The sequence below is a fragment of the Seriola aureovittata genome, chromosome 11 (assembly GCF_021018895.1).
Source record: "Seriola aureovittata isolate HTS-2021-v1 ecotype China chromosome 11, ASM2101889v1, whole genome shotgun sequence".
NCBI classification, from domain to species: domain Eukaryota; kingdom Metazoa; phylum Chordata; class Actinopteri; order Carangiformes; family Carangidae; genus Seriola; species Seriola aureovittata.
In genome coordinates this window covers 3,746,727-3,767,706 of record NC_079374.1, presented here as the reverse complement: position 1 = coordinate 3,767,706, position 20,980 = coordinate 3,746,727, and the positions used below count along the sequence as shown (strand labels likewise).

The 20,980-nt window shown below is 42.8% G+C and overlaps 1 protein-coding gene and 1 long non-coding RNA gene across 2 annotated transcripts in view; both read right to left on the bottom strand.

Moving 5' to 3' along the window:
• Window positions 1–5,375: 5,375 nt before the first annotated feature.
• LOC130177764 (uncharacterized) lies at window positions 5,376–8,448 on the bottom strand. Its single transcript, XR_008829056.1, has 3 exons — window positions 7,853–8,448; window positions 7,384–7,499; window positions 5,376–6,214 (listed from the first exon to the last, which is right to left on the bottom strand). It is a non-coding gene; the product is annotated as an uncharacterized LOC130177764 (long non-coding RNA).
• A 2,161-nt stretch (window positions 8,449–10,609) lies between these two features.
• Window positions 10,610–20,980, bottom strand: part of itgb5 (integrin, beta 5) — a 40,914-nt gene continuing 30,543 nt past the window's right edge. The window contains exons 12-16 of the mRNA XM_056388884.1: window positions 16,839–17,061; window positions 15,438–15,538; window positions 13,313–13,432; window positions 12,656–12,822; window positions 10,610–12,526 (exon numbers count right to left, since the gene is read on the bottom strand). Of these exons, the coding sequence (XP_056244859.1) occupies window positions 12,431–12,526; window positions 12,656–12,822; window positions 13,313–13,432; window positions 15,438–15,538; window positions 16,839–17,061 (707 nt within the window). The 3' untranslated portion in view covers window positions 10,610–12,430. The remainder of the gene's footprint in view (window positions 12,527–12,655; window positions 12,823–13,312; window positions 13,433–15,437; window positions 15,539–16,838; window positions 17,062–20,980) is intronic.

Sequence of the window (20,980 nt, the reverse complement as noted above, 5' to 3'; positions counted from 1 at the left end):
TGTTCAAACACAGATGCCCCCACACATGAAAGGTTCTGTTGGAGTAGTCTATACATTCTCCTTAAGTAAGTTTGTTTAGCTGTTTGCTGCTGTTGGGAATGGGGCTGATCATTGATCTGATCAGCAGTGAAGGTGAAACCAAACCAACGAGCTTTTACATGCAGTCATGGTAATATGATAATATTGAATAACAATGCTGGATCATTTCTTGTGCTGATTTAATGTGTTAAGGGGAAAGACTCTGCTCAGCTCCCCCACAGAGTCTTCTCAGCACAGTTGCTCAACAACTCAGGCCACGGGGGGGGGGGGGTGGGGGGGGGGGGGGGCTGGCATTGTTGAGTAAAAGGAATAATGCACAGCACAAAGTGTGAGGTTGTTTCCAGATGTTAGGTGTCTCCCACAGCTTCAGTAATGGTGTACACCCCCAAGATCAGTCTCCTGTTTTCCCAGCAGTTTGGAAACCGGAAATGTTACGTTTCTGAACAGCATCCCCGAGGCTAAGCCAGGTCTTTGTGGAGTCCAGAGCAGAATTTGTTGAATCTCTGAAAAGGGTTTGGACAAGTTTTTCTTGGCAACCATTAACTTTTGAAATGTAAAAATTAGCAAATAGCAAAATACATTTCAAAATATTTGCTCTAGATGTTTTAATTTAAATTCTACAGTTCTCCTTTGCCCATTTTAGCATCTTTCAGCTCGTTGTTTTGTTATTTATGGTCGGCAATTTTACTGCTTTGGTTCTGTCTCACCGTTCTCTTCAATCTCATTTCCAACAGCTCTGATAAACCCACTGCATGGTACCGGTCCAGCAGCACACAGCAAAGACGTGACTCTAGCTGCTAAACAGTGGAGTATTTAGCAGATATTTCTCACAGGAGTTGGTTGAGACCAAAACAGCGATGAAAGAGTGAATTTAGATGTAGAGGTGGCATTTAAATCAATGCCAATGTTGCTCCATGGCGTAAATAAGCAACTGTTTTTAGGGTAATAATATGTCAGTGTTGTATTTAAAGCTTGCTGCATTACCCTTAAGTGCCAAAAAAACTTGATTGTAGGTGTAAAGTACATGAAAGAAAATGATGAAACCAAAGAGTCGCATGGCGGCTGTGGAGCCCTTTAGTAGCTTCTATGTTTGTTTGTTTTTAATAAGTAACTTATACTATAAATCATTAAATATTGGTTGTATTAAAATAAACTGAGAATCCTTTTTCATTATTATTTCATTATTATTTCAGTGACGTTATGAAACAGTGACAGACATGGTCTATGAACGGCTGCGTTGATGACTGTGTTGCTCATGTGGTTTTAAGTCTTTATAGAGACATATTTTATATTATTACAGCTGTGTTTTACTATATTGTCACTCATTATCCTATTACACAGCAGCCTCCACCCATGGGTGTCCACAATACATTTACAAACACTTATATCAGCTTACAAGTGCATTATGGTGTTTCAAACCATTCATTACATGTGTATGTATTACTTTTAAATCCTAAACGGGTGGATTTAAGGTAAAGTGTTACCCAAACCAGTATATTTTATATCAGACACTTAGAAAATGCATATCTCAGTGAATCAGATGATTTATTCTCAAATACACAGCAGCTCCGGGAAAATCACATGTAACAACTCTTCATGGTTTCTCAATGAGCTGAGAGCACAGTCTTTGTAGACAATGTGATACCACAGTTTGCAACATGATTTTCTCAGAAACACAGTTTACTGCAAGAGGGCAAACACACACACACACACACACACACACACACACACACACACATATATACACACCAATGACTGCTGGGTAAAATTGTCCTGAATTGGTTCCAGATCTGGGAGGAAATGATCTGTACCTTCTTAATTCCCAGAGCGCCTCTCCCATTCAAACCCACACATGGAAAGTCCGTCTCAGACGTAGTAATTGTGACATACTGTATATTACAACTGCATTTTAACAGGAGATTTATCATCATTTCCATGTGTCCTACAACTAGTGCAGAGCGAAATGGTTACGCGCCCTGGGGTGAGTAGTCTGTATCACGATTAAACAACAATAAAAGAGTATGAAATTATTTATATTACTGACCTCATGTCTGTATTGAGGGTATTGAATTTAAATAAATCATTTTAAATGTGCTCAGAAATAAAAGGAAACACAGCATAATGTTGACAGAGCTCATACAGCACCAGAGACATTTGCTGAATTTACTGTTAATATGAAACTGAACTGACATATCTCCCATAGGAGATATGGAGCAACATTCATAAGCAACTTCAGAATATCTACATAAAGGTGATAATATTCTGGCCCATCATATGTCTCGGTCCTCGACCCGAGTCTGGCCCATATACTTCCACATCTGGGCATAATCCGTCGCCTGTTATCCTCTGGTTTTGGCTGACAGCCAAAAAGTTTTCTGTGTGTGCACCAGAACTGGTTCAGATGTGGAAGTAGCATCAACAATTGTGTTATATATATGGGCCAGTTTCGGGCCGTGGACCGGGCCTATACTGGGCCAGAAGAAAAAGGAACATGTGGCCCAAGTATGGGCCAGATTTATTTTGCTATGTGGGATGTCAGAGTTGTTTTTAAAGCTTGTTTCTGTTGCCAACAAGAGGCCTGAAAAAACACAGTTACTGTGCCTTTAAAGTTATTCATTACATACAGCTCATCCAAATTTAAATATAAAACATTTACTAGAGTATCAAAGTGTAAGTTAGTTTATTTTACTCTGGTTGTGAAAGTCCCAGTGTCCTTGACCTATTTGGAAATTTTGAGCAGTACCAGGAAATTCTGGAGAATATCCCAGGGTGTTGGGGGTAACATGTGGTCGGTAATTACTGCCCTGAAATGACGTGACATCCTCCCTGAACATATGTCCAACACGTTTCTGGACCAGAGCTCGTTTTATTGTTCGTATTCCTTCTGACGCCGACTGTTACTGTGAACTACCTCCGCATGGATGTCAGCAGACCCAGATGGAGAGAGGATGGATGGATGAATGGATGGAGAGAGAGAGAGAGAGAGAGATGCAAGGGATAATAGTGTCTTTGTTTCTGCGCTGGTTTTTTGTTTTTTTGTTGTTGGCAGTACTGACTGACTTCCATGATTTAACATCCTGGCACTGCCGTGTGTCGAGCTGGAGCTGGAGCTTGTGCTGGTGTTCCCCACCCTGGTGGTCTATGACACACACTCGTGCGTGCACTCACACACACCCTCTTACGCCAGAGGAGCAGAAACATTAGTAGAAAACTCCTACGTCATTATACTTTCTATCCTTTATCCTGTTAATGAAAAATGTGAATTTGACACTGATTAATAAATACATCCTTTTTCAGTTTATTTCCATAAAATCAATTGATGAGTTGAAAACACAGAAGGTGTGAACGTCCTTCGATAAAAGATCAACTGCATGAACTTGGTCAAACAAGCACTTTCCAAACACTGAGCCAGTTTCCAAAGCCAATGCTTTGAATGTCAATGTGTCAATCATGTTGCACAGATTCATTTTTACTGCCATGTGCTACAGTTCATCCTGTAACCAACATGAATGTCTGCACCACATTTCCACAGCCATCATTCATTATTCATCATGTCATCAACAAAGTGAATATTGGACTGTCAGCATTTCAAGTTAAAAGGTGATGATAAGTCACTGTTGAGTTCTCCACCCCCTAGTGGCCAAAACAATAAAATAAAATAAAGTACAAAAGCATCAATGAGCATCAATACCTATTTGAAGATAACATATATTATTTGATTTTAATTATTGATTTATTAATAGGTAAGAATCACTTTAATGATGTAGATGATAAAGGTGGAGCTAGTTTTAATCATTTTATTCCTGTCCTTAGTGGCACATTTGATGGTTTTTGTTCTGTACGAGACTCTTTGAGTGTTTGACAGATTATATATTATAAGTCTCCTGTTCACTATATCACTGCAGCAGCTGTTTTCAGGTCCCACTGTGGGTCTTATATTCTCTCTTTTTTATGCCCCAAAAGAAAGGCCAAGCAAAAAGCTTCTTGTTGATTATATGTTGAATCTGTAAGTATAAAGTAGAATAAAATGGTATTATATAACTGTACAACTCTTCCCTCTGAGGGTCAAATCAACCTCATATTTTATATTTCATGTATTTATATGTATAAGAAAGTGTAATTTGGAAAGTGCATTTTTAATACTCATATATTTACATATTTATTTTATGTAAATATTCATATTGTATATATATATATATATATATATATATATGTATATATTTATCTTAATTTTTATAATTTTTCTTCTTCATATTCTCTATTCTTTGCTGAGGAGCAACCGTTACGCAAACTAATTTAAGTAAAGTACGTGTGCTGTACCTCAAAACTCTGCTTTAAGTACAGTAATTGAGTTCATCTATTTAGTTACTTTCCACCACTGGATACAGGTGACCTCCACCTGCAGCACATCTGGATACTATCAAGAACACATCACCTACTGCAGCTGTTCAAATGACCCTGATGGACTCCTGGAGCAGAAGAAGTGCTGGCGCCTCCTGGTGGTCACAGATCGCACCTACACTTAAAATACATGTTCCTCAGAGAGCGGCAGCTCAGTTCCTGTGTCTGTTAAATTTGTCATCAGACTTAAAGTGTTAATCTCACTGGTATTGATATGAAAGACCCCAGACGCCACGGTCAACATGCATTCACCTGATGTATTGATTAATCTTGTCCAAATATTTGAGCTTTTACAAAAACACATTGTTTCCCATGAGAGTGTCGAGCTTTACCCACGTCTTTCCCTTCGCTAGGTGGCAGCAGAAGGCAGGACACTGCGAGCAGTCAGGCTGCTGAAGAACAATATATCAGCATGTAGCAGTTCACTACACAGGCTAAAGTATAAAACTGCTCACAGCCTCCACTCTTTTCCCACATGATTTCTGAACATGGCTGCAGGGATTTGGAGCATTAGTGAGGTCCAGCACAGATGCTGGGTGATAAGGCCTGGCCCTCAGTCAGCGTTCCAGTTCATCCCAAAGGTGCTGACTGGGGTTGATGGTCGTGGCTGTCAAGTTCTTCCACACTAAACCAGGAAAAAACTTTTCTGCACGGAGCTGGTTTTATATTAAAACAGGAAAGAGCTTGAACCCAAACTGTTGCCACAAAGTTGGAAGAACACTTTTGTCTAAAATATCAATGTAGCAGTAAGATTTGCCATCACTGGAACTAAGGGTCCGAGTCCAAACCATGAAAACCAGCTCCAGACCAAAACAAATCTAAAAAGAATTATAAAGAAACACTTTATAATAAGTAATTTATGGTGTAATTTCACTGAATTAAATTAAATTTATGTGCAGTAGAAGAAAAAAGACTTTAAGGCACAAATTGGCATTTCAGTGGAAAGGAGAAATAAATTATACTCTTTAATATTCTTGTAAATCCTGGAGTACAGTACTGGGAAACAGAAAGTTTGGGAAATGAGGTGTTAACCTTGTTCATATTGTGTAACTAAAGTGTAAAAAAAAGGGCAGAATAGCAGCACATTATATTACAACCCACATACTTTCTATAGTCCTGTTTTCTTCCATGTAATTACCTGTAACTATTTTATAGGTACCTGATACAGGTATTATATGTCCACACAAGTCAATTAAAAAGACAATGCAAATTTGTGTTGCCAAAAAAAAATATGTATTGTGACATACTGCATATATAATCAGTTTGTAAAAAAAAAAAAAAAACATCTTGATGTCTAAAATAAAAGTCTACCATCAAACTAAACTAAAAATACTGCAGCTACGGCGACGTTTCTGTCCAACAACGCCATTATTTCACGCCTAACTCTCTGATCAGATTGACAATAACAGCATTCAACAACAGGAGGTCAAAGGTCAAAACACTGTGACTTTCTGACAGTGTTGTTTCACACGGTTGACGGAGCTTTTGTGATGCATATGGTTCGAATGTGTCGGTGCTGCGAGAGCGGCCATGTGGGGTCAGAGCACATCAGTGTGGCGTTCATGGAAGCATGTGGACGCCCACAGAGAGACGACTGGTGGAGACACACACTCGGGAGTTCATGTGAAAATCTCCTGTTTCATGAAGCCTCTCAGTATTCAGACCGGACTGCGAACTGAAACCCAGTTTACACAAAACATTTACATCACAAAAAGAGGTCAACGCTCCGCAGAGAACAGAGTCACAGCTCCCTCTCCCGCCTCCTCTGTGCTGGCTGCAACAGAAACACTTCATTAGTGAAGACTGTCATAAATAAGATGGACAGTCAGATATCAGCTGTGACCTCTGACTATGTTTACAATGTGCATTTTTTTAATTGAGGGGTTCGTGGATAAGTGAGAGTGGGACTGAACTGTGGCTCCTTTTGGCTCTATGTTTGGTCTTTCTCTAATAACAGCTGCATGATGCACTGAAACTCTAAGTATAAAATAACTAATAACAATGCTCACAAGCTCAAAGCTTATAAGAATGAACTATTTTATAGAGGTGAAAAGTAACAGAGCACTTTTACTCAACTACCGTACTGTAATACAAATTTGAGGTGCTGGTATTTACTTGAGTATTTAGACTTTTGTTAGACTTGAATTCAGTACATTTCAGAATTAAATATTACACATTTAATCCACCAAAATTCCCTCCTGTCTTTCCTTTCATTCATCTTTTGTTTTTAAATAAAGCCAAAGATGATTTAAAACAGTTATTTCTCAGATTTTGGGATTAACATGGGACACAGTAAATGTTTGTGCTGTTAGGTATAAACTTTGTATCTGCAAAGAGGCTCTTTCAACCGCGTGACACTGAATTTTTAAAATAGATTTCAATAGATAAAGAAAATAGATTTAGAGAGAGTTTCATATAAAGAGAATAAAAGAGCTAAACCTTTTCTTTCTTTCATTATATTTAGTTTTTGTTTTCACACTGTTAAACTGACTCAACTTTAATACTACATTTTAATACTATATCATTAAATTACTATATAGTTTCATACTGTAATAGTAAAGAAATACATTTTATGCTGCATTTTTTAATATTTAATGCTGAGCTTTGAATTGTGGTAGAGCATTTTACCATTGTGATGTTTCTATGTTTACTTAAAGCAGGACTATATGCATTTTTGAAATAATAAATAACACAATCTTCCTCTTAAACAATAAAACAAAACCTCTTTTCCAGGGGTTTTGTTGCTACAGCTGTGCTTGGTCTGCTATGACCAGTATCTTAGCTAATATTAGCAAAATTCAGATGGGTATTCCTGCAAAACTGAGTCACTGCATTTTACTGTTTACCATAGTTGCCTCTTTTTGCCACACTGGCTGCCGGTCAGGTTTACTTTGAGTGAAGGATTTGAGTGTTTTTTCCACCACGAAGCACAATTTCCATTACCTTGATCCCAAAGCTGTCAGTGGTGACTGCCAGGTCTTGAATGTCCACTGCAAACAGCTCATGACATTACAGCAGTGGCTTCGTTTTCATTTCCGCTGAGTATTATCACTGTCAGGCTGAGAAGAACAGAAACACAGAAGTGATGCTAAAAATGCAGGGTAAACAGAAATGTTGATGTTGTGTTGAGGAAATAGGATGGTAAAAGGAAACTTTTTTTTAAAACACGAGGAAGAAGCCAAATACAGGAAGTGAAATCTTAAAGTTAGATATAGCTTCTCCAGCAGGGAAGCGCCTGTCAGACGCGGTTAGAGGTCATGGTGGAAAACGCCTGTTGGCTCCTGTTGCCTAGCAACCTTGACAACACGTAACTTATTTTCATAAAAACTTGATTTTTATTTTTTTTTTCAAGGCCTTTGGTTTTAACAGTTGTGCCGTTAGCTGTTGAACTGAGCTGAAACACAATACTTACATTTCAAAAGTGTAATCCTCAAGCTCTCTGTCGGTGTTGTTTTCTTTCATTCCCGGGCCCGCAATGAATCTTGGGATAGGTCGGATCCCTCGTTACCCCGGAAACGAAGGCCGCACCTCTCTTTGAAGTCGTCTTTCGTGGCCATGCTACTAGCTAAGAGTCCGAGCGTGTATACAGGCTAAGAAAAAAAGGTCACCATGAAGATGCTAACATGCTGATGTATAACAGGTGTAACGCCCACGTTCACCATCTTAAATTAGGCGTGCTAGCATATTAGCATCTGCTAATTAGCACTAAACATCAAGAAGAGGTGAGGCCGGTGGTAATTTTAATAGTTTTGCAGGTATTTGTCTAAAGTATCTGACAAAAGATGGAGATGGATTAAAAATGAGTGGATCTCCAAAGTTATTACAGCTCAGCCTGAGGAGGACAAGAATGTCCATCAAGTCCTCCTACTCTAGAGACCATACAGGTCGCTTGTCCCTACCCCGGATATTGGGTTGCCACCTTTTATGTGAAAGGGCTCCTCACATTGTGATAGTGAGTCATGTGATGACCTTAGTTTTCTCAACTGATGCCCATCCATCCACTGAGCACATGATGTAAGCTGCAAGAATAAAAGAGAGCACAAAGCGCAAATTAATCCTTACACACAGTAACAGCATTGTGCCCAGCGGAAACTATTTACAACACTTTTTTACCTGGGAAACAGTCAACAGTCTTTGCACTGCGCTCATTTTAACTTTCCATCTTGGTGTTGTAGAGGTTTCAACAGCTGAAATGAAGGAGTTTTGTAAGACCTTTTTAAGGCCACCGAGAATGCAATTCAAGAATATAATTAAAAAGATGAACATAAAAGTTGAAAAAGTTGAACATATTTTTTTATATCATGCAGAAAGTTGAACAAGAAGCAGCAGAACTGATGACACAATCACAGAAGATTGCAGCGATAGAGGATAACATTAAAAGTACTAGAAAATTCCTTTTCAATATTGTTCCTGGAGAACTTTTGAATGTTCCTGCTGCTCGGTGCGTGAACGTCACTCCTCACGTTTCAATCTGCACAAAGGACGTTACCTTCAGTTTCATTCATGTCCTAGAGACTCATCCTGACACTCACCTCGTTCACTGCAGGTGTCCCTCAAAAAGCCATTTGAACATGTTTGTATTAAACAACTTGACATTTGTATCTAAAATATCACCGATAAATGTTAGTGTGTGTAATGTTAAAATTATTGTCAGGGTTATATGTGTATCCCTATTTATATAAGACATTTTTTTTAATAAAAACATACTTTCTGTAAAAATGTGCTGATTTGTGTGTGTCCCTCATTTTGATTTACCGCCCCGTCACACTAACATGTTTTAACTGACATCACAGAGAGGAAGTGACATCATCTGAGGTTCTGACATTAACTCTAATATTAATTTGGATGTCAACTGTCCCTCTCTGAATCTCAATCCTATCTTCATCCCTCATATTCATTTCTTCTTTTTCCTGTTCTCCTTCACTTAATTCTTCATCTCCTCGTTCTGTGACCTCCTCCTCCTCCTCCTCTCTCCAACATACTGTCTTCTCCTCGTTTTTCATTTCCCTCCCTCTCTTCCTCCTGTTCAGTCCTCAGCATTTTCTTGCCAAAAACCTTTACATTTCCTTTCCATTTTGAATCCCTCCAGCTACTCTGGCCTGCAAGAGTCAAGATGTGAAAAGCTCTGGTTAAAATCCTTGTATTATATTACACTGTGGGGCCATGTAGCTAATAAGTACAACAAATGTAAAATCTAAAAAGATTCATCACATATGTTTAGGCTACTTAATCCCCTTGTATTTGTTATTTTCCGAGTTTGACAGTGAAGGATGTGACCTGGTTTAATTCGCAGCCTCGTTGCTGTGACATGTGAGAGAAGGTGGATTCTACAGTTCTGCTAAGCTAATCAAATAAAAATGATCGATCTCCTAAAACTGTCACTGTCAGTTGTAACTTAACGCCCCTGAAATGGCTGCGACAATCTGTTAAACGTTATGGATTCAAACATGCCAGTTTTTATTATTGTTTAAAGTGTTTAAACTCCACCTGGGGAAACCCACCTTCAGATGCTCGGAGCAGCTGGGCCGCTCTCTGCAGGTAGACCCGCTCTCTGCAGGTAGACCCGCTCTCTGCAGGTAGACCCGCTCTCTGCAGGTAGACCCGCTCTCTGCAGGTAGACCCGCTCTATGCAGGTAGACCCGCTCTCTGCAGGTAGACCCGCTCTCTGCAGGTAGACCCGCTCTCTGCAGGTAGACCCGCTCTCTGCAGGTAAACCCGCTGTGTGCGAACGCCGCTCTGCGCCTCTGATGCAGGGCGTGGCTCAGTATTTGAGGGGCCGAAGATTACATTTACAATTATTCACTTTTTGTAAATTTATTGTTTGTTTGTGGACGAAGTGGCAGTTTGTTTTTACAAGTACAGTTTTAAAAACACAAAAGTTGGGCAGCTGGGGGGGGGGGGGGGGGGGGGCATTATGTTGATATGAAGAGAGCTGAAGACATAATTAAAGGGTCATTTTGTAAAAGCTTCTGCACCATCACGATCATCACATCTGGGAGGGGTCACACCGAGGAGGTGTAAATTACAGCAGCAGAGCAGCTTCCCATCAAACACGGTCAGCGGTGCACAGATGTTTTACTACACACACAGTTATGTGTGATGTTTAAAATTAGACCTCACTCCTTCCAATGCAGTCGTTAGAAACATGAGCCAAACACAACACACTCTGTGACGTTTGACATAAGCAGATTTATTGTTGTTGCTGAGTGTGTGTGTGTGTGTGTGTGTGTGTGTGTGTGTGTGATATTACATCAACATGTGGTGGTGCGAGTCCTCCGCTCGACTGTCCATCCATGTGAAAGTGTTCAGGTCTGCGCAGGAGAGAACGCTGCACTGATGATTTATGTCTGAGCTGCAGAAGGTGATCGGTGAGAACAGGTTCATGTCATTTGGCACTGTATGTACACACATACCCAAGTATTATTATTTACACACACTCGTCTCTCAAACACACTAACTCCAAGTCCCTAACACTTTAACCGTGAGACCATCATAAAATCTAAAGAAAAAAATAAAATAAAAAAAGGCCACAGAGCACCTCCTCCCTCCCACACACTCTCACCCCTCCCAACACGTCCTGCTGTCAGATTTCCCTGTGACAGCTCGGCTCGGCTCGGCTCGGCTCGGCCCGGCCCGCCTCTTCCTGTGGAACAGTGACGGCAGATTTGTGACGCCGGACTCCGTCCTCTGGAGGCTTCCACCCACTCCCACAGCTGTGCAGGGAGGGCACAGTGTCACAGCAGCGAGTCACACTCTGTGCCTTAAAACCCACTGTTTTTATAACCTCTATCTACTCAGGGTTGTTTCAACCTCTGGTTTTACTCCCAGCACAACCCCAGTGCGAGCCGCTGGGCAGCTCGAGGTGATCTTTCATTTAACATGTGAGAGTGCTTTAAGGCAGTGACCGCAGAGCTGGATAAACAGCATTTAACACGTGGGGTTGTCTCTGGCTGAGGGGCTGATTATATCTTATGTTTCTCTTACTCGTCGTGTTATAAATTCAACAAAAAGACCAAAACCAGCAGTGAACTGATCTACTAACACGTACTGTGTGTGTATCCGAAGCCTGATAATAAGCACGGTGCGAACTCCCCTCAACAAGATGTGGGCTCCCCTGAAAACATGATTTGTGAAATTTTGGGAAGGTCTTTAAAAATAAATCAAAGAGTAGCACTTTACTGGTTTTGGTTTTCACATGTGATTTCCAACCTTAAAGGGTTCAGAGGCTCGGGGGGGGGGGGGGGGGGGGGGGGGGGGGTTGTTTGTGCCCTGCGATCCAGATGAAGAGAAGGGAGTGCAATCGGAGCATACAGTAACACACGCACACACAAACACGACATAAAAGAAAGAAAATTTAAATCTTTACAAGACTTGACTCTTAATATTCTCTGTGCAAAATGAAGGTAAGACGTCTATTGCTTTAGTAAATGTTAGTAGTACCACAACGTCATCAAAGCCACCTTCAGAAAACGTGCTGTTTAATCTGAGGAGTGAGATTCAGCTGCTTCAGTCCTGTTGGTGCATAGTTTAGACTAAAAAGGGCTTTTTTTGTGTGTGTTTATAAAAATATACAAATATAAGTCGATGTCTTGCTCTGTACAAAGAGTGAGCGGTGCTTTTATGTGTTTGGAGTTACGAACTTCATCAGAGAGTTTTCTGCTAGCTCTACTTTCTCTCTCTCTCTCTCTCTAAACAAGGAGTCCAGGCTTCGCTGCTGCTCCACCGACTGCCGCTGCCATGAGCGAAGCACTCGGATGAAGAAGAAGAAGAAGAACGTCTCTGTGGTAGGCTTGAATCTTCACTGTAAAAGGCCACAACCCCCCCCTTCCCTCCCTCCCTCCTCCCCTCCCTCCCCCCTCCTCGGACACAGTCTAGTTCATTTCACTTGTGTTCTCAGTTGTGCACCGTGCAGAGGGATGAGTGTGTTCAGTCCGCCGTCCTCCAGGGATCTGTTAGTCGGACCGGTCCTGCCGAGCCCTGTGCTGAGGGATCAGTGGACCCCCCCGTTGTAGGACTTCCCGTACATGTTGAAATCTGTTTCTACGAAGTGCGTAGAGACCGGCTGCTTGTACAGAGGGTTGGAGGCCTGAGAGCGAGAGAGGAACACCTTTCATTATGAGCCTCGGATATTCATCTGACATGAATATTCTGGTGCATGTGTGTGTGTGTGTGTGTGTGTGTGTGTGTGTGTGTGTGTGTGTGTGGTCATTCTCACCATCTCGTATCGGGCACGTGAGCGTGCGCTCTGGAAGCGTGCGAACTCTCGCCGGTCATGAATGGTGATGACCAACTTCCACACAGCGAGCAGCACGACTCCCACCAGCAGGATGCTGCCGACCACGGCCAGCAGCACCGTCATGGCGTCAGGCCCACCGCCACACTCTGACACAGCACAAGGTAAATTCACACTTTTAGACACGGAGCAGCGCTCTTCAATTAAAATTCACAGAGGTCCAATTTGAGAAATGATTGGCTGAGTGGCGTCATGTGACCGGTGCCGTAAAGGCTGGAAAGCTGCACACACTAAAATAAAAAGGCTCCGTCTCAGTAATTTACAGATGATACATCCGGGTCTGGACAGCACAATGTGATTTCCTGAAGAAGCCTGTCTATTTGTTGAGCTGCTGTTTTCATGCTTCACTGTGATTGGTGCAGCTGTTTCACAGCTATAAGACCAGTGATGTGATTAGTTGACAGTGTATTTATCAATCACCACTCCCTCTGACAGTCGCCAGCATGAGGAAATAAATAATCTGAGGTCATGTTGAAGTTGTGGCGACCAGTCCCTGTTGATTTATGCAGCGTGCAAAACAAACTACAGGAGCTCGATTCTCCGCAGGTGTCAAAAGGTCACACTTGTTGAATTACTGACCTGGCTCTTTAAGAGCAGTGAGGACGGACTGTCCGCTGGCGTGCTCCGAGTACGTGAATTTCATGACGCAGTCGTTGTCCGTCTTGTACAGACAGAGCACGGCGCCGGGGTCGTCAGTTTCTGAAAGAGGAAAGTAGAAACACAGAAACACACTGAGCCTCAATCACTTACAGTCTCAATCACCTTGAAGTTAATGTCTTTATATTGCTTCTTCTTCTTTGCCCTTTATCATCATTTAGCAATCTACATTTCTCATTTCTGTTTCTTTAATTTTGCAGGATCTGACTTTCTGCTGGTTTTTTTGAAGCAGTTATTAATGTTATCATAATGAATCGAGCTTCAGACTCAGGAGCTTCAGACGGGGAGAGAAGGAGAAGACGAGGTGAAACGGAAGAGGACTCGGGGATAAACAGAAAACACTCTGGTCGTCAGGCTGTGTTCTCACATAGCCTGAATTTCTTTGCCGTGAAATCACAAAAAAATGCATTCCCCCGATTGAGACGCTGATATTCGGCGTGCCCTTGTTTTCAGTCAATCTTCCTCACACGGAAAGCCTCAGGAGCTCATGAGGGAGGGGGTGAGGTCAGCCCCCCCCCCCTCAGTCAGCCCCTCCCTCTAGTATTTCATGCACAAAGTATCTGGAATGTACATGTGGAGTCCATTAGGGCCAGTCAGATGGCTGAACTAGCGGGGAATGCGATGAAACACGTCGGATCTGGGCCACAGCCACGCTGCGCCAATATGGACTGGTCTTATAATAGTCTCTGTAACTAAACACACACACACACACCCGACAGTCTCCTCTGTCTCTGTGTGAGCAGAGCAGTGCAGCAACCCAGCGCCATGAAGGCCGCAAAGCACTTTGCACTTGTTAATACATGTGACTGTTTCCCACCAGGCTACAGCTTCAGAGATTGAAGCTCTTGTAAACTCAAACTCCAGCTCTCTGCTTTTTCTTTTTTTCTTTTTAAAGTGTCACAAGAGAGCGGCGACGCTGTGCAACAGGCACGTGTTTGTTCTGCAGGACGGAGGAGGCCCGTGCAGGACTTTACACTTGAATGGACTGAACTCTTTGAACCGGACGGACGGACGGGGGTTTGAGCTGCTGCTTCCTGCTGTGTGGAGGAGGCCCAGACTGACACCTGCCACATAATCATATATAAACATGAAGGCGTGACGCGCTCGCCGTGCTTCAACACTGACCACAGAGAAGATGTGAGGCACAAACAACCACAGAGCCTGCAGCCACTCGAACGCCTCACTGAGGATGGAGAGGAAGTTCTTAAAGGCAAAATAATCCTCTGACAGATACTGATGCAGAGTTTATATCCTATTTTCATATCCTCTTATGTGCACGTGTCAGTGCTGTGGCTTCCTGCCAGAAGCTCAACTTTGACTTTTTTTTATCCAGTTTCAAGTGACATTTACTTCATATTTGAACCGGATGAAGGATTTTAGTCATCGGACGTCTGGAGAAAAAAAGCTGAGAAAGGCGAGACTTCCTGTGTCGCTGAAGAGCGTCGGCGAATCACTGATTCTTTTTTTAAAGGTAAACTGCTTCATTTGTTTTTTCTGCTGGTTTTAATCCCCTGATGTGTTTGTTCTGGAGAGGACGACGCCTCTGTGGAGAATTCAACATCTGACACTGGAGGAATCCAAACCGGGAGAAGCTGATGGTGAAGACAACAACTCCCACGATCCGACACCATTTCACGTCTTTTACAGAAAGTTACAGACTTTTGCCTTTTAAAGTCAAACAGGGAAAAACACACTGAGCATTAATCTTGTTATTAATCGACCGCCTGCGTGTAAATATTCAAAATACAGTTATTCCCGGAGCGTCGGTGCCGAAGCCGTTTTGGCCCCAGAGTGAATGTTTGTATGTCATTTATCACATCACAGGTGTTAAACGTGTCACATTAGCTGAAATCACTGGATGACTTACTGTACTCTGGCTCGGCCCCACGACAACAACCGTGACAGGCCTAATAAAAAGTGACAGTGGAGGGGGTATGTAATGTGAAAAGAGAAACTGTTGCAGATGTGAATACTTTCCTCTGCCAGCCAGCTGGTCTGTGTGTGTGTGTGTGTGTGTGTGTGTGTGTGTGTGTGTGTGTGTACTCACTGAGGGTCTCCACAGTGATGATTTCATCCTTGCACAGGCGCTGGCAAGTCTGGTTGTCTGCAAGTTGTCCCGAGTTGAAGAGCCGGCACTCGATACACTCCCTGAAGCGGAGGGGAAGTTCAAAGGAAAAACATGAGCTTTTACAGCTTTTACTCTTTTAAAACGAGGCTGTTTTAACGGTAATCATGAGCTAGAAAAGACTCCGACTGCACAGATCTGCACAATCCTCTAGATGTGTTATTTTAATGCCGTTTGTTATTTCAGCTCCGGCCGCAGCAGCTGTTGAAAACGTCCCACTGCTCCGTCTTCAAACACTGGAAACGTCTCTGCAGAAAGTTACAAGCAGCTCAACAGTGTGTGAACTGTGCAGCGCACAAAACAAACGAACTGCAGCCAGAGATTTCAATTACTGAAGTGTCAGTCAACCTGGTTGGTTAAAAAGGGAGAGCTTCTCCTGCTCTCACCTTCCGCTGGAGTGTTTTATTCCTCTTAAATGACTCAGTGCTGGTTTTGTTTTGGGTTTTTTTTTGCTTTTGACCTTTAAAGGATCATTTCTTCCTGTGATCTAATGTTGCATCAATTTTAGTTAAGTCTGTCTTCTTGACATCCTGCAGACTAGATTAAACTAGACTAAACAAAACTAAACTAAAACAAATACTTAACTAAAACTAAACTAAAACAAGCCCAGAGTGGAGGCTTTAAAAAAACAGCCCGAGCCCCTCTCTTTGTTTCTTTCTTCTTTATATCTATTTTTATTTTTGCACATGTACAGAAATGCCTACTTGCATTTGTATGTTATTGTATATAGTATTTCTAATTTATCTTATTTATTCTAGATTCTGATTCTATTTTTTATTTGATTTCTTTGTCACATTTGAATCTTATCGTGTTTCATGTGTCAAATACCATCGAACCGGACGCACAATCGCAGCGACACACAGCTGACAGGGCGATGACGACTCGTCTCTAAACTCGTCTGGTTGAGGGTCAAAGGTCGCTCCACAAAGTCGACCTCTGCCTTGCAAAACAGGAGCCATGCGCAGGTGAGGAGGCCTGTTTAGAGCACGCAGCAGTGATTCTGTCCTCACTCTTTACTAGACGTCTGACGGGCGTTTAACCCTCAACCTCAAAGACGGCTTCACTTCTTCAGGGTCACAAATGGCATGAGAGTTATCTGAAGAACTCTCTTATGACTGTGTCATCAAAGCTGAGATAAGTGAGTTATGAGGGTTCGGACGTGATGTGTTTGATGATGTGACCTTTTCCCCGGACTGCGCCTCATCACCGAGGCAGATCCCCGAGGTGAAGCTGCTGTTACTCTCAATCCTCACACAAACAAACCCATTGACCGTCTCCATCAGCTGTCACCCGGCTGGCCGTCAAACAGTGTGTGGTGTTTACCGTTTAGTGCCACAGGCATCGGGGCAGGTGGGGCATTTTTCACAGGTATCTCCGAAGGCCCCCGGCTCGGTGCACTGACATCGGCCGCACACGCAGCTGCCGCGCCCGCTGCACATCTGGCCGTCATCGGAAACGCAGGACGACGTCTCTGTGGAGCAGTTGCAGTTGTCGCCGATGTAACCGGCGTGACACTTACACTCCCCGCAGTGACACTCTCCGTGACCTGGATGAGACGAGACAGGAAGAGGAAGTTAGGACTGTCCCTCTGTGGAAACAGTTAGAAAACTCAGCACTGTTTCCCACAGACCAAGGTGACATGTTCAGACCAAGTGTTCAGGATCTAAATCTATATTCTGTGTAGCGTCATCTCTGACAGAGTGAAGCATTTGAGAAGATACAAGAAATAAGAAAACAAATATTTGACATTTCCACTTAAAAAATAACTAAAATCATTATTTGATTATGATTAATTTTCTCTAGTTCAACCAATCGTTGCAGGAAGTCAGTCATGGTGTGATAACAGCAGTAACCCGTACATGCATGAGCTGCAGCAGCAGCCTGCTGTTGGAACGAATGACAACTGAAAATGTTCTGACGGTTTCAGTCAGAACTGGAAGATTCAAAACCACAAACTTGGAACAACACGTGCAGAAGCATTGTGCAAAGGAAGCAAAGGAAGACACTAACGTGGCCAAAAGTATGTGATTAATGGTTATTAATATTTCTGCTGCAACAGGCTCCATTCCTCTGGGAAGGTATCCAACCAGATTTCTGAACCTGGCTGCAGAGTTTTGATCCCACTCAGGACAAGTTCCTCCACCCAAAACTGAATAAAACATTTCTTTATGGGCCTGGAATCAAACTATTCTCTAAAATCATTATATACTTTAGCATTAAAATTTATTTAATTACATAAAAAAAATCCCAAGACTAAGAGTACACAAAAGTATCTGAACATCAGTTTCCCCGGTACCAGTGTGCCTGTTCTCCTGAGTGCTAATCAGCTCATTTCAATAATCAGGTCTTTGGTTTTTGAGACTTTTATCTTGAAAAACACACACGGACACAGTTTCCTCTTCCTGGGAGAACGACTTGACCGTCTGCTGCAGTAGTGAAAAGCCGGAGCAGCTGGAGTTTTACAGCAGTGACCACTGAGCAGACTGCCCCCTCTGTACCACGCTCATTAACTTGTTATCTGCGCTGGAAATAAATCCAGCAGGATGCGAGCCTCCGGGGACCGAGCTGCATCCCGCTGGACTTTGTTGAAACTCCGATTTGTCTCGGTCGTCTCCTCCCACCGCAGGCCTCTCCGAGACAAGAGGAGCCCCTGATGGAGGGAGGAGAGCAGCTGTAATCAGGGAAGCATTTACTTGACAGGCTTGTTTCACACTAGTTGTTCCCAGACCCCCCACAAAGACTGCATTCATTAAGCCGCTATCATGGCTGGATGAGGGGTGGACAGAAAGGAGATGGTTTAGAGACACAAGTGGGTCAAATCCAAGGATTCTTGGTGTGTATCAGAGGAAATAATAGCAGGAAGAGACATCAGCGCCGTGATGTGACAGATGGAGAGGGGCAGCTGTGAAAAGACGAGCCGTGATGATCCTGAAGCGGAAAACTGCTCTAACAGAACTCCCAGCTGGATCTGAGCTGCTGTAAAAAGCATGTGTCTTCATTACGGAGTCCGGGATCCCCGGCACAGAGCTGTGGGAACGTTCAACGCCGTACTCTAACGACCCAGCAACAATTAGTCAATCAATCAATCCCACTGACGCACAGAAAATTAAACGGAAACTATAATGATAACGACTTAACCCTTTAGGTCATTTGTGAATGAAAATGCTTAAGATTCCCCTTATCCTGTTGAAGAAGAAGATCTGCTGCTTTTCTTTGTGTCATTTGATTGTAAAACAAATATCTTTGGGTAAAACAAGAGCTTTTATATTAATTGCATTAATTGATAGTGAAAATAACTGTTAGTTGTAGGAGCCCTACTGTCTGATCTTGCACGTGTGTGTGTGTGTGTATATATTGTTTTTGAAACCTTTGTTGTGTTTAAGACTTGGGATCTGGGAAAAACCACATTACGACCCTCTATAGCTCTATAACCAGTGGTTCTCAAAGTGGGGCTCCTAGGGGTCCTTGAGGGGGTTCCTGGGGGTCCCCAGAAAAAAGGGGAATCATTTATTTCATTATAATTCTAAGTATAATACAATTAGAAGTAACACATTGACAGAATATATGAGTATGTTGATCATGGGTTTCAAACACTTTCTGTGATAAAACGTCTAAAAGAAAAATCTTAAGGGACGGGCCTGTGGTCTAATTTGTGTCAGTTCAGGTTCCTTGATGTGAAAGAATATGTTCTGCGCATGCGGCAGAATTGACAATAAAGTTGGCTTTGACTCAAGACAAGTCGGTCTTTTGTTTCAGACACTGGCAGTCACTATCGGGGGGGGGGGCAGTATTGTTCTGTGTCTCACACCTGTTGGAATAAGATGAAACAGCCATGTTTCCATTCGCCTTTCTGAGCTGTTCAAATGGAAACACAGTGAAGACAGAACCATGAGTGAAGGCTGAGCAGAAACTGGGTCACTAACAAGTGAAATCACTGCTGTCCGTCTAGGAGTGGCTGCTTCCTTGTGTCCAACACACACTCATGACAGTCGGGGATAAGAACAATAAGATTATGCTGCCACTCAACCTCAGACACAGTGGGGAGGAAAACCAGGGCCTATGATTAGATCCAGATCCTGAAAGAGGTCACAGAGACTTCTCCGAGTGAACAGGAAACACCAGGGTTGTGCAACAGTGTCTGGACGAACAGACGTGCAGCAAATTCTTTCTATTTTTGTATAAACACAATCTCACTTCTTAATTATTCAGCACATGTTGCACAACATTTGCATTTTTAAAAAAGGTGGAAAAACTGACACGGATAAAATAAATCTTTTTTTTTTTTTGTGGTCAGGAGTCTGGAGCTCTCCTCCCAAACCTCAGTCAGGCTGCCGTGACGAGTGGCATGTGGCTGAGTCATGGTACCAACCCTGGGAACGTGTCCTTAAACGACAGCACTGCCGCTCAGGCATTCAGAAGTTGGAGTGGAGTTTTTTTTCTTTTTGCATTGGGGAGGATAAAAGAAGTGCAAGTGCAGCTGCTTTGACAAGGGGGTTATTGTTCGACAGGTCCTGACGAGACCTGCCACCTACAAACTTTCTGCTTATTATGTTTGTCAGAGAGAGATCAGGCACAATACATGGGTGTATTCAGTTTCACAGCCTTTCAGTTCGGGGAGGAGTTGCCTGGTGTTCTTTGCTGTTTTCTGCAACTTTAAAGCTGCATTAATAAAATCTTTTTATGTGAGTGAAGTCTCTTGATATCACCTGATCCTGCAGCTCCACTCGCATCTTTGAGCTCATTGTTGTGGTTTTGATTCGCTCTAAATGTGTTCTACAGCGCAGGACCGCGGCTGCTGGATGTGAAAACAGACACCATGAAACTCTATGAGGCGATAATACACACAACAACCGCTTGTTGTTTTTCCCCCGAACGGCCAAAAACCAATAAACGCATCACAAGTTAATGTGGTGTCAGGACACAAACAACATTTGATGCATTAGGAGAACCTGCGTTCACTGGAGACACTGAAGCGTCCTCTAATCTGCAGGAACAATCATGTTCTACTGGTGTAATGGGTTAAAATAAGAGATCCCAACCTTGTTACACTAATGGTATAAAAGCAGCTCAAGTGCGCTGGCTGAGGTTTTATCACGCCATGAGTAAAGCGTTGTCTCCACCTTATCAAGTCACGGTCAGGTGCAGCCTCTTTATCTGGACACGGAGAGATTTTTCGGCTCACCGAAACACTCTGGAGATGACCTGGCCTCCTGACAGAAGAGAATACCAGCACTCAACACCACACAGGCCCCCACATCCGATAACCATCGCCATGCCTTAAAACAGATGTTTGGAGCAAGTGCACGGTCTCTTTATCCCGCCATTCCTTTTTGTTGTTTCATTTCTTTTGGCCGTGGCGTCAGGCGGTTTTGACTCACTGCTAAACAGTGAGATTAAACACTGCTCATGATAAACACAGCTGTGGCGGAGGGAGGAGATGGGGAATGCGCTCAGATCCTTTCGGA